A 12,894-nucleotide genomic window follows, 5' to 3' on the forward strand; every position below is an offset into this window, starting at 1 on the left:
CCTATGTCAAATGTGATTTAAAAGAATTTGCCATCAAAAAAAGTATAAATGCATAATTTATACTTCTTCCTTTGGTGCCTTGATTAGTATTATTTCTTCCAAATAAAATCTATCATTAAACAATTTATATTTATCTTTTTGCAAAAAGTTCTAAAAAGCTGTTTTGCAATAGGCTAACACTACTCGCAATAGGATGAATTAATTGAAATTTAATTAGACTGGGTCAAAAAGCATCATTTGTCGATTGCTCGATTCGAATCCTTTTATATCAAATCGAAGCAGAATTACAGGTTGCCAAAATAAAAAAATATTTCGACCAAAGAAGCTGTGTCTAGATCAATGTCGGACTTGGGTTGACAAAGAAAACATTTTTCATTACGCGCGCATTTGCAGTGCAAAGACCATACCATAGTGCTGCATAATCCAAACCATTGAAACTGTGCAACGAAATTCAAAACAGACTAATACTTTCACCTTGTTTGGGTTAGAAAACGTGAAATAGTATTGACTTACTCGGAAATTTACTCGAAATAAAAAAATTTACTCGAAATCGTCCTGTATGGTCACAACAAGTTATCTTTTGATTCAAACACGAAAGTTCTCGAGGCAACCTTGAGATACATTCATGCCTCATGACGATTTCGATAATTTGTTGTTGAAAAGCTCCTCGCTTTTTTTATTTCTGTTTTCTTTCAATCATTTTTTTGTTATTCTCTGTAATTGCTATTCGTAATATGTAATCTTTAATATTTAGATCAATATTTAGTGCTGAATTGTTATGTTCGCGGGGTCGCATGTGTGTTAACTTTATGGTCGCAGGGTTGCTATGCATTTCCATGCTCCCTGCGGCATCCAAAAAAATAACAATATTGTTTAGATGGCAAATAACGCAGCGTGCATTTTTGCAGTTTAAAGCAAGAAAAATTGAAACCAGTCGATAACGATCATGAGCTTTAGTTGAGAACTCACTTTAAATAAATCAAATAAATTTATGGTAAATCAGGAATCTCTAACTTAAAAATTAGTATACCAAGAGCAAGCGTCTGCAAAGATGCACAACTTTGCCATATTTGTGGTCGGAACAGCAGAATATAGTTGGACCTATGTCCATAAAAAAATAGCTTCTGAAGTAATAGCAAAAACTTATTTAGGGGCCTGAAATAATAATTGATCCTACAAATTAGATTACATAATATGACAAGCAAATAATGCGTCACAAGTTTATTTTAAGTTAGTTACCGCCAAACCTGATGTTTTCTTTTCAAAGACAGGATAGTGGCCTTGACAAGATATGGGCAGTATCCTATCTTGATCGTCATCATGAAATTGTTAGATGCCATTAAAGTAAATGTATCTTACAAAATATACTTTAATACCAAAAATAACATATTGAATCAAAAAGACTCTTTTAGCGTATCTTGACCATCCCTGCCCTTGACATAGTTAGATAATGAAATGAAATTCATTTGATGGGTTTTTAAAAACACACAATGAAGAAATTGATTGAAGGGACATACCCTTTAAAGATTGTCATCGTTTGCTCTGCCGATGTCAAAATAATTGTGTAATGTTTCTTGATAACTGCTTCAACAAAGGCTAATTTGTTTGGCATGGTTCCCTTCACAGATTTCGTTTGTGGAGCAAATAACCCAACATACCCCACTTCTCTTGGGAAAATGAAATCTGTAACCAAATCAACAACTCCTTGGACATCATTGGCAAGCTCACACAAGTCAATTGCAAGTGACAACTGTTGGACGCTTGGTAGTGGTGAGCAGACGCCATATTCAGATGGCCTCGATCTTTTCAGGTTGCTGAGAATGAGCAGTCCTTTCGATGAGACGTTGTACTGATCGAATCGAGGTAGCTGGGAAAACTCTCTAAAAATGTAAGTGGCAATAGATTCGACAATATTATCTTAAAAAACATGCAGAAAATTCTAGTAAATTCAGTGAATAAAACAAAAGATGGAAATGTTAAGTCAAATGCTTTTTGAACTGACTTATTTGTCTTATGTTATTTAGCTATATTCGCAGTGTTTACCCCTTTATCCCAGGTTTTGCCCTTGTCAAGAGATTTATAAATAAATAGACCACCAGATCTATGTGATTGTGTCATCCAAAGCATCCTATAGCCAAATGTAATCGAAAACTGCACACATTATCAAATCTTGTTGTTTACATGACAGCACGATGAGGTGATTTTGTCAATATAAAAAACGATCAACTCACTTGAACAATTTTGCTTTCTTATCGTTATGAGCCTTCTTCCTTTTCAACTCACTTTTACTCAAGTGAGAGTCATATTCGTTGATGAGTATCCTTAACTCCTCAACCTCTCGCATTACTTCATACATAAGTGTTTCTACAGCCTTCAATTTTTGAGTTGCTTTCTTCCTTGCATTGCCGACTCCGTACAGAAATATGATGCGTTGGTTACTTTCGTGATTGTCATCAAAATCAATATTAGGAATAGGGAAATGAGTGACGTAAAGCATATGTGCAGCCGCCTGTCTCCTTTGGACAGCAGCTTCGTCATCTTCCAGCCTTTCCATGCTTTGAAAACCATGATCAGTGTTCTCTGAGGATGGCGGACTGAAGTCGGGTGGGGATTCTACGAGCAAGATCGAATCCGTCGCTTTGTAGTCTGTATTTATAACAGGTAAGAAAACCAGGAAGATGAAGTTGAAAATAAAAGAAATATGCAAAAAGGTGTCAAACTGGATGAAGATTTCCAAGCAGAAGAGGAAGGCAAAGGAATAAACTAAAATGAATGGAAATGAAGAACAAGAAAATCGAGGGAACAAAGAGGTGGATAGAAGAAAAGGAAGAGAATGAATACGGTTAGGAAGCAAAGAATTAAATATTTAATAGAAAAAAGATAAATCCTTAGCTAGTGTTTCATTATCCATACAAATGCATGTAGAATTATAATGAATATGATATTGATTGCAGAAATAATCAACCGAAAATCACATGAATGTCATGAATGTCATGTAAATACAGTGATAAATAGTACCGTAAGCCTTTTGAGTTAGATCTAGGTAAGGCAGTATTCAATCCATTGTAAATGTGTGTACAAAATAGAACGAGAGCCTCAATAACATCTTTTGACAAAATAAATAAACTAACCGTATCGGTCCCGAATTAAATGTTTGTCTCTATCAATAAAATGATCTAGATGGGAACTCGAGTTTATCAGTCCTGGGTCAACGCAAAGCTGAAAAAGAAGAGTTTGATTAGATTGCAGTACGTTATCTGTTAGAAACGAGGTTATCAGTTACCAAGAGGGTTTTGTTGATTTCGTCCAACCTTTAGGTAATTTTTTTGGAAAGATTTGTGGGAAGAGGGGCTTAGAAGCTTGATGCAATTGCGTGATGACCGCTTTTTTGACCATCAGTATCATTCATTAGAAAAATAAAAAAGTTTTATGACTAACAAAGCTTATGACTAACATAGCCCCTGAGCTAAAGCTAATGCCATCTTTGGACCATAATTCAGAGATGACAAGGTGGTTTGTCAGAAAATAAACTGAGTTTATGCCAGAGTGGCAAGTCTTTGCTTATGACCAACAGGTAACAATTAAAACTATACAACTGGTGTTTGGCATGCCGTTGCAAAATCCAATGATGATATGCTTCATACATAGGCAAGATGAGACCAGAATAAAACTCACAGCATCGCTGCTACCAAAGTGTTGTAAATCTGGCTCCTTATGATTCGTTCCTCTTCTGGCACTCCTTGAGGTTGATGTGTAGTCGATATTTCCACGTTTAATCAAGTTGCACAAGTACGCATCGTGTGAAAAGCATTCGTGGCGAATTAACTCTCCGAACAGCAAAACGAGCTGTTCAAATGACTCGTCTTGCAAAGCATTTTTCTGATTTTCTGCAAGAAGAAAACGGTAGTTAACTTAAATGGACTTATCGTTGGATCATTGTACCTATCATTTCGGTACTGCCATCATTGTGGCTGATTGCTGAAACTATGCCAGAAGCTTTATCATCATTTGGGACAGCTGTCTTTAGGCATCAAGCATATCAAGAAATTGAAGTATACAAAAAACCGCTGAATAGTCTATGAAATGCTGAGAAACAAGGGGTGCAAACTCATTTCCTGGTTTTAATCATTCTAACAAACATTCCAAACAGCCCCACGATCAAGATGATGAAAGCTTTCGAAAAATTAGTCTACTAACTAGATGTTTCGCTATTTTATTACGTTGTAACCTCAATGATTGCTCAATTGAAAATTCTTTGTTTCTGATTGATAAAAGCTTATCCCTTTTGACAACTCTCCTTACTTGACAGTTAAACAAGCAGTCAGGATCTAACGTACGAGTAAACGGAGTCTTGACAAGCCTATTTATGTATTTATGTAATCTTCATACGCCTGTTTGTGTAGAACAGGATGGTTCTAGGTTTCGACTTTAAGGTTCACACTAGAAGCGATAGTTCATCAACTGTACTCTTGAGCAAAAATTTCAATTTGTAGTAGTCTCGAATCTAACAACTATGATGGCGTTGCACCTGCCCATACCAATAAAGGCTACTTGTTTCCTGTAAGGGTAAACAATTTCTATCTGTACGAGAGTGAGCAGAGCTAAAAAACTTCTTTACTTACTTGGCATTGGTGCTTCATGGTCCAGGTAGTCAATCAACAGATTTTGGAAAGGATATGCTCCTAATTCTGTTAGAGAGTCATCATCCGGGTTCTCAGTTTTTCGTCTCTCAGCCTTCAAATTTTAGGAAAAATATTTCACTTAGTCTCTTTGATTGGTAATTCTCGACAGCTCCCAGAAGTAGAATTACGTTCATGTGTGACCAAAGCAACAATATTATACTATGTATGCGGATATCTGCTTTAAATGACGTGATATTGCAAGATAACATGTGATCAGTAAAAAGAATATCATTAAATGAAGAGCGTAATTACGGACTTACAAATTTACAAACAGAATTGCAAGACAGGAACTCCAGTAAAGTACGCTAAGAAATGGGGATAAAGTCTAAAACACTATCACCAACTCATGTCATTTTCTACTTCAGAAGTCAACCTCTTTGTTATATACTTATGATCACAAGAACACTAGCAAATATCCGACAGCTCATTTATTGAAAGTATGATAAAGCTAATAGATTAAGATCACTGAAAAATAAAGGCCCCATAATTATGTATCAACAAAGACAAAAATTTCTGATCAGCTGCTTCACAAAAAGCGTCGTAGCCAACTTTACAAACTTTTTTCTAACAATCTTCAGCTATATATAACAGCCTTCATTTTGCCATCCCTTAACCAAGAATACTGACCTCATTAAAAATCTCCGTCTGCCGTTTTAGAAAAATTTTAGCAACAACAATTGAGCGGTGTTGTCCATGTCTTTTCTTGCTAACAGCCCAGTGCAACAGGAGACTTAACACAGATTTGTCATCCATTACAACATTCTACAAAAAAAGGCGAAATTTGATTAAAAGGCAATAACAAGGAACGTTTATCAGTTAGAGAATCTACGTTGAATGGTTATCAGCGAGAAAACAAATAGCGATATTCAAAGTTATAAGCAATTTGATAATATTTGTATCAACTAACAAACCTCGGTCATTTCGTGAGGATCCTTTTCAAAAAATTTTTGATAGAGAACATCCACACAGCATTGACTGCCACTAAGATTGAAATTCGTCTTGTCGAGAGTTTCCAATAATATAAGCTTGCCACTTACTGAAAACAAGGGCTTTAATATCAGTCTCATAACCACAAACAAGCTAACCAAAAATTTGCTGATACGACCATAGGAAAAAACATTTTCAAAGGCAATAATTTCGACTAGGGAGGGGAAATAAAAATATCATCAAGCATCCTTTACTGGAGAAATCATATCAGTGACTTCAGACATCCTTAACAGTGTATCTTTAAGCCCCCTCCAATAACAGTGTATTTTTAATCCCCCACCAATAACAATGTATCTTTAAGCCCCCTCCAATTCCTTAGGAGGTCCAAATTCGATGTCCTTTAGACGTCCCAACCAATAAAGATCTGTTTCAGACTCATTATCAGATCGTTTTATGAAAAGGAATCTGGCTGTAGTTTAATTGGTAAAACAATGAGCTGTTATCATCGGCTGGATAACCTGAAATTGGTTTGGTCTCTCGTTTGAATATCAAAAATTACTTTGAACAAATTGTAAGGATCCGTGCTATAGGCAGCACCTCGGGTTTCTTCTGTATGCTACCCTGTCATCAATATTATCAAAACTATACTTATTTCATTTTTGCATAAGATATAACTTAAACGATCCGAAATTACATTACGTACATTTACAAAAAGTATTGACGTTTTCCAGACATAAAAGGGCAAAATCTAGATATGTTTTAAATAGCTTGCAAATTGTTTGGTTCACTATCAAAACGTTTTTTCAAAATCATTTATCCCAATCACTCATCAAAAATCTTAAAGGCAATCGACAGATACCAAAGTGCCTTAGGCCATCTGTTGATCAATATTAGCCAATCAATAGGTATGTGAGTGATATCACGCGCATTGATTGGCCAAATGTTGATTGATAGATGTCTGAAACCAGTTTAGAATCTGTCGGTTAACTTTAATCGTCAATCTTGTCAGGACAATACAGAGCTCCTTTAAAAGTATTTTAGCTAAATGTTCACATTTCAGTAAAGATTTCTTGTATTGGCAAAACAAACCGAATCTGGTTTCTTGATGTGCAGGAGAAAGCCATCTACGTTCCACAGCTTGGCCTCTCTTTTGGATTTCAGATTCAACATCCTGCAGCTCTAGCAAAGTCTAAAGAAAAACATTGATACAAATATGAACTTAAATAAGCAATCATTTGGAAAATCGGGAGGACAGGCAAAGACTAGCTCATTAAAAATATTGGTAGTAGTTTTAAAAAATTTTCTTCGAAGCGACCAAAAAAGATAAATTTGATATAATGCAACGAATTTGTTCAAATTTGCGTCAAAATATACTACCAATGTATATCTTCCCTAGCTAAATTTTTTCGATTGATATTCTTACGTTTAAACTGAAGAGTGTCAGACGAACATCTTAAGAATGATAGACAATGTTTGCTTTTTTAGAATCTATTTTTAAATTTCTGTAACGCCAAATAATACATTTAATGGACTACTTGACAAGTGATATATCAATTAGCTTCTTAATATTTTGAGGCAAAAGTCATCAGGAAAATACAGCTTAAAAATACGATGGAGACTATGGAAGACCATGTTACCTGGCAATCTTCGTCCTGTGCAGATTCTGAAACAAAATATGAGTAAAGACTACTTGGAGCACAGGGAAGCAGATCAAGAGGAGACCCTTTAAAAATGGCTGCTTTGGCGTCAGACACCTGAGGGAGGCTGCTGATCTTCATGCTTCGCCACACCAGTGCTGTGGGACATTTCAAGGTGATGGCCTGAAGGATACCACACAACATCATCACAAGCGAGCGGTGCTGCTCACAGGTTTTGAACTCTGCCAACGCTGGAAACACAGGGCTACAGAACAGAGGAGGAAAACATTCTAATGAATTTCACACTTTGTCAAAACTTTTTTACTGAAAATGAGAAAAATTTAACAATCCAAACGCAAGTAAATAATCGTGTCACGTAAAGCACATTATAACCAAGCAAATGACATTTATTAAGGCAAGACTTGTTTCAAATCTCGACTTCAAATCTGCATAATAATTTCTTTAAACTAAATTAAAGAAATGAACAATTTTATATCAAAATGGCTTTCAGATTAAGATTTTCGACTGAGACTTTAAAACAGAAACTCTAACTTTAGTTCCTGGATCCATGTTTTCATTAAATACGCAAGAAATCGACTCATCCTTCAGTTGCAAATTGTTTTGCTGTCATTTATTTGAAACCAAACATTCACCTCACCTCTCACTTCGAATAGGAAGGCTGTCTACAGTATTAACAGATCCAGGACCACAAGCAGATTGTGAATTTTGGTCCACAGGGGTACCGGGCTGGTTTTGCTCTTTTTGGCTTTGCATCTGTTCTGCACTCGAGTTCAATGCAAGAAGCTTTTTAATACAGCTGCTTGCTAAATTTCTCGACAATACCTGCGTCTGCGTGATCAGGTCCAGATGCTGCAAAAGAAAAGCAGTTTAGCTTTATGTGTAGCTTCTTTGCCTAAAGCAAAAGTAACTAGTCGTTTTAGGGTTAAGTTTCCAATTGGAAATCACTACAAAAGAGAAAATAATATTACTCTCAAGGATTGAGTCCCGATGAAAGAATACGGTATACCCAAAGACACGTTTATTCTGCTGCAGTATTATGGCAGAGCTGAGATTGCTAGCATGAAGTTGCCTCGTACTGGTTCTGGAAACAGCTGCTGTAAAAAACTGCTGCCGACATCACGTGAAACTAAAGTGAACACATCGAAAGAAAATAAGTCCATACAGATGACGCCTATTTGCCATTACTCAATGCTTTTGAAATTAACTACCAGTAAAGTTATGGCTATATAAGGTACAATTGGTTTGATCTTACCATAAAACAGAGAGGAATCACATTCAACTGAAAAATATAACCTATTCCAAATATCAGAATAAAGGTTGGTCTGTTGCTGTGTAAAATCATAAAAAGGACAGTTGACTGTAGAACAGAAATCGATGCTGGTCGTGATGAAACAAAAGCAAAGGAGACTTTACCTTCAGAATAAGCGGAAGAATGTGCTTCAGCAACGCATCGTCATTATTGCGCAATTTCTCTACAGAATCGACTACCCACCCCACAAATGTTTGCTTTTCAAGAAGATTATTCTGAAATAAGAGCAGAGATTGTGTAATACAAAGTTAAGAACTGCAGCAATAAAAAGCCATACAAGAAACGTAGGAACTAACAAAAAATTAGTAAATTTACAACAAGAAGTAAAAGATTTGTGACTTGCGCCCTAAGTAACTCAAATCAATATTGCTATCATCAAAACAACCCTGTGTTTTACATATATGGGATTTAACTTTTTCGACAACGATCCTATATCAAGACATGCTTTCAACAATGTGAACAGACTAGACAAATAAAGAAGCACAAAAATGGTATGGAATCTCAGATATCAGCTGTCGGAGCAAGATAAACAATGCCATTGCAATAATAGAAGGTTTTAGAAACATCATGATAAGCTTAACAGGCATCAAAACATTCTAGACCACCTCCAATAGCCACCCTGAAAGGCGAATCCCATACTCCCATTGCTTGATTGCTGATTCTGTTTCTGGTGGAGGCCTTTGCATCGACATGTTTGAGTATGGCTGATTGTAAAACTCTAAAACTTTTCCGAGTTGCTCCTTCAAAAACTTCGTTATTGAATTAGTCCACTCTGCAACAAGTTCACAAAAATAAGTACTAATAAAGAATATTTATCATAAAGGATGCCTTTTAAAATAAACCTATGAATCGCAAGGATTCGGTTGGTTGTAATGAAACTTATCAAGGAAAACGTACCTCACATTTCTGCAAGTTGAAAATTTAATGCTTAGATGCTGATACCGGAGTTGAAACTTTTGAGGTACTAGGTGTAGTAAGTGTAAGGTATCTCTTCCCAGGCATCAAGTTATGTATTGAACAAATATAACCCTATTGTTTTCAGGAAAAACCACTAATTTTAAATTTTTGAAAGTTGTTGTCTTTCTGAATTGAAACTAGGCTGAGACAGTCACTTTCAGTTCTGAGAAATTGAGTTCAATTGCAAAAGAGAATGCATTAGCCATCTAATCTTTTACATTCACAATAACTTGTCAGGATATAATTTAAGTTGCAATTTACCAAAAAGAATTTGCAAGGAAGAGCAGCAGGATACTTTTTTAGGTACTTGGGTAGAAAATCACAAAAATATGTGAGTGTTTTTATCCCACAAGCTATTGGAAAATTGACAAAAGTTTTTGGTTCTAAAATTGCTTTTTGCTGGGTTCCCCTATTTGAAAACCTGTTCTAAATGCTACATGTTTTCACGAAAGCAACAATTTAGATCAATTTTTATTGCAAAAAAATATTCTTGAATGAGGCAATCAGTTCAGACGCACTTGCAGCTTAGAAGAATGCCTGATAAGTTTAAAGAGTAAAGGTAAAGAATTCACCAACACAATTTTAATATCATGCATACCTTGGGATGAATCCAAATTAATTCTTTTTTTCACTTTCCCTTCTGATATGGTATTATGATATGCTGCAGTCACCTAAGATACAAATTTCAATATAGAAAGAGCCATCCAGTACATAAATATTTACCAAAGATTTTCACAAAATGCTCAATGTAGATGTTCACAAAAATAGCTTACATACTAATCAGTGTTGAAAGTGAACAAAGATAAAATAAATGCATTCAAGATAAAACATAAGTGAAGTCTAGCTTCTCAAGAAATGAAATGGTTGCTAGATTTTGTACTTTTCAGAGCTACATTAAGAATAGCAGATCATACAAAACCAGAAAAACCAATTCTAAGGATTACTAAAACTTCCCTGGGTCAATACCTGTTTTAAATTTTCAAGTTGTCTGCATGGCTAACTGATTGCAAAACTATATGAAGAACATTGACAACAAAGTTCTTTGTACATAAGATCAAGTTCTAAAAAATATTTTATTGTAGTGAGTTTCAAAATAATTACAATACCTTTAAAAACCAAGCTGCCCTTATCATCGGAACACTGTAATCTGCCAAATTGGCAAATATTTCTTCCTTTTTGTTGAAAATTGGAACCTTAAATAGAAGCATGATCCCTTAATTACAAAAAAATATTTTGGTTCTTGGTCTGGAGTTTTGCTCTTGGAACTTTTTAGTCTACTTTTTTAGGGAAAAGGCCAGAGTGCTTATAGTAATGCCCCAACAAGGGAAAAGAGGGAGCGGATTATTATTAGGAGAGAGAGGTAAGATCAAGTTCACTGATTTTATATTTGAATAAAGACAGGTAATGAGTGTCTGGTAAGCAGGAAAGGGGTAGAGCATACCAAAGTTTACAACCTCTATTATAAGTTGCAGCAAGTAGGGTTCATAGAAAATTTAAGCTGCATTTGATTATAAGCTGCACCTGCAAAACCATTCAGAAATTCTTGGTCTGTAATGATATAATACTTGGTGTGAAATGATACACACAAAAAATTACAAAAACTTGATTTTGACTTAAACCTCAACACCTGCTAACAATTTTATCTAGCATAGGATATTCAATTTCATGTAAAAGCTTTTCTTTCTCTTTATCTGCATTATTACTCTCAGTTTGAAGGTAGCAGTAAAGTTTGGCAGGATCATCTAGTATTATGCCACAGACATAAAAGACTCGTTGAAGGTGTTTTGATGGTTGAGCATCTTGAATAGAACAATTTGAACAGCCTTTACTTATAAGTGGCCCTTAATCATAAACTGCAGTAAACATGCCACAGCTTATGATCAAATATATATGGTACTTGAGGTATTGAAAGTAATAAAGCTACAAAATGATTAAGTGCTAAAAAAAATTAGTTTAAATCTAAAATAATTTACCTTTTTCCCTAAGTTTGTTAATCCTTTGCTACTAGCAAGATCTTGAAACCACTGGGAGACTTGGCTGCGGGATCGATTTGTGACCTTTGAAAACATAATGCTGTGTGACAAATCTACACATAACAATTCTACAAAATAGCCATTAGCAATTGTGAATGATGGCACATTTGGCAAGAATCAATAACGTACTTCTGCAAAAGATATACTCTGTTTTGTTTAGCAAATACTTCCCAGGCCTTTCCTGGAGACGCAGGCTATAGCCCATACCCGTGCAAACCCCACGCGAAAAAGTTTTGCTAGGGCTTATTTCCAACCACGCAGTTGCTTATAAAAGCACTCTCACTGAATCCGCTTTGTCTCACTCTTCAATGTTTTAACTACTTACCGCTTTAATTCATGGTATTCATAAATTATATCGTGTCAAAGAGATATATGATTTTTAAAAATATCTTTATAGAAAGGTAATTTCCATTTCTTTTGACGTAAAATGTTAACAAACTATAGTATTATCTGTTTAAACTAGCAATAGACAAGGAAATGAACCAGAGATAATGTAAAATAGCAAAAATGAGAATTGTTACACGACACTGTCAAGTACCAAACTTGTATTACGAATACACCCATTTTTAAAAGAAACACGCTATAAGAGACAACACTCAATTTTTTATAAGAAACATGCTATTAGAAACGAGAACTAGGCAATCGGAAAAAAGTAAAAAACTTCAAAAAAATTCGTTTTTGCTCTTTGACTCTTCAACTAGGTGAGAGATAAGCGGTTGCCAATTGTCAAAAACATAGAACCAATCATTCACCATTTCTGAACTCTCTCGTTACTTTCTATCGCATTTCTGCTTCCCTTTATGCTTTGAGGTCTATGTTTATAGTATCCGCCAATCTTTATCATGATTTTGTTTCACTTTCCCGTGCTGTTTTCAAATTAAGAAATTCTTAAGAAAGAACAAGTATTGGAATTTCCTATACCGCTAAGAAACTGGAATACTCAAATTTGACCTCCATTTGGTAAAGAAAAGAAGTGTATTTCAGTTATTCTTTCTTGAATTTTTAATGCGAAACAGCTTAATCTTCCAATACCCTTTAAATAACATTGTCATGCTCTTTATCTTTTTGAATGAAGGTAAGTTTTGTTGGATACTACTCAATATATGTGTTTCTATGAAAAATGTTGCCATTTTGTAAAAAAACTAGAGATCTCTTTTGTCATTTTTATGAGTAGAAATACACACAAAACTGTCTTCTTAACATAAATCATGGTTATAATTTATTTTTTGGCTTGTATATACTCAAATATAAATAGATAAACAACAAATTCTGCCAGGGCTTTATAGCCCACGCAGCCAAACCAGCTGGGGTCTTTTTTAGCCCGCATG

General features: G+C 35.0%; 1 protein-coding gene across 3 annotated transcripts in view; it reads right to left on the bottom strand.

Moving 5' to 3' along the window:
* The window catches only part of LOC148957622 (mediator of RNA polymerase II transcription subunit 12-like protein), a 39,523-nt gene that overhangs the window by 23,987 nt on the left and 2,642 nt on the right, over nt 1-12,894 (bottom strand). For 2 of the 3 annotated variants that reach the window (XM_089114930.1, XM_089114929.1), the window contains exons 5-19: nt 11,507-11,590; nt 10,640-10,726; nt 10,132-10,204; nt 9,182-9,348; nt 8,681-8,791; nt 7,905-8,116; nt 7,247-7,511; nt 6,699-6,798; nt 5,594-5,718; nt 5,310-5,444; nt 4,623-4,734; nt 3,676-3,887; nt 3,132-3,219; nt 2,232-2,646; nt 1,518-1,880 (exon numbers count right to left, since the gene is read on the bottom strand). In XM_089114930.1, coding sequence (XP_088971056.1) covers nt 1,518-1,880; nt 2,232-2,646; nt 3,132-3,219; nt 3,676-3,887; nt 4,623-4,734; nt 5,310-5,444; nt 5,594-5,718; nt 6,699-6,798; nt 7,247-7,511; nt 7,905-8,116; nt 8,681-8,791; nt 9,182-9,348; nt 10,132-10,204; nt 10,640-10,726; nt 11,507-11,590 — 2,549 coding nt within the window. The remainder of the gene's footprint in view (nt 1-1,517; nt 1,881-2,231; nt 2,647-3,131; nt 3,220-3,675; nt 3,888-4,622; nt 4,735-5,309; nt 5,445-5,593; nt 5,719-6,698; nt 6,799-7,246; nt 7,512-7,904; nt 8,117-8,680; nt 8,792-9,181; nt 9,349-10,131; nt 10,205-10,639; nt 10,727-11,506; nt 11,591-12,894) is intronic. The other variant, XM_089114931.1, reaches the window with a different exon arrangement.

The sequence above is a fragment of the Rhopilema esculentum genome, chromosome 21 (assembly GCF_057945365.1).
Source record: "Rhopilema esculentum isolate cy_ngs chromosome 21, ASM5794536v1, whole genome shotgun sequence".
NCBI lineage: Eukaryota > Metazoa > Cnidaria > Scyphozoa > Rhizostomeae > Rhizostomatidae > Rhopilema > Rhopilema esculentum.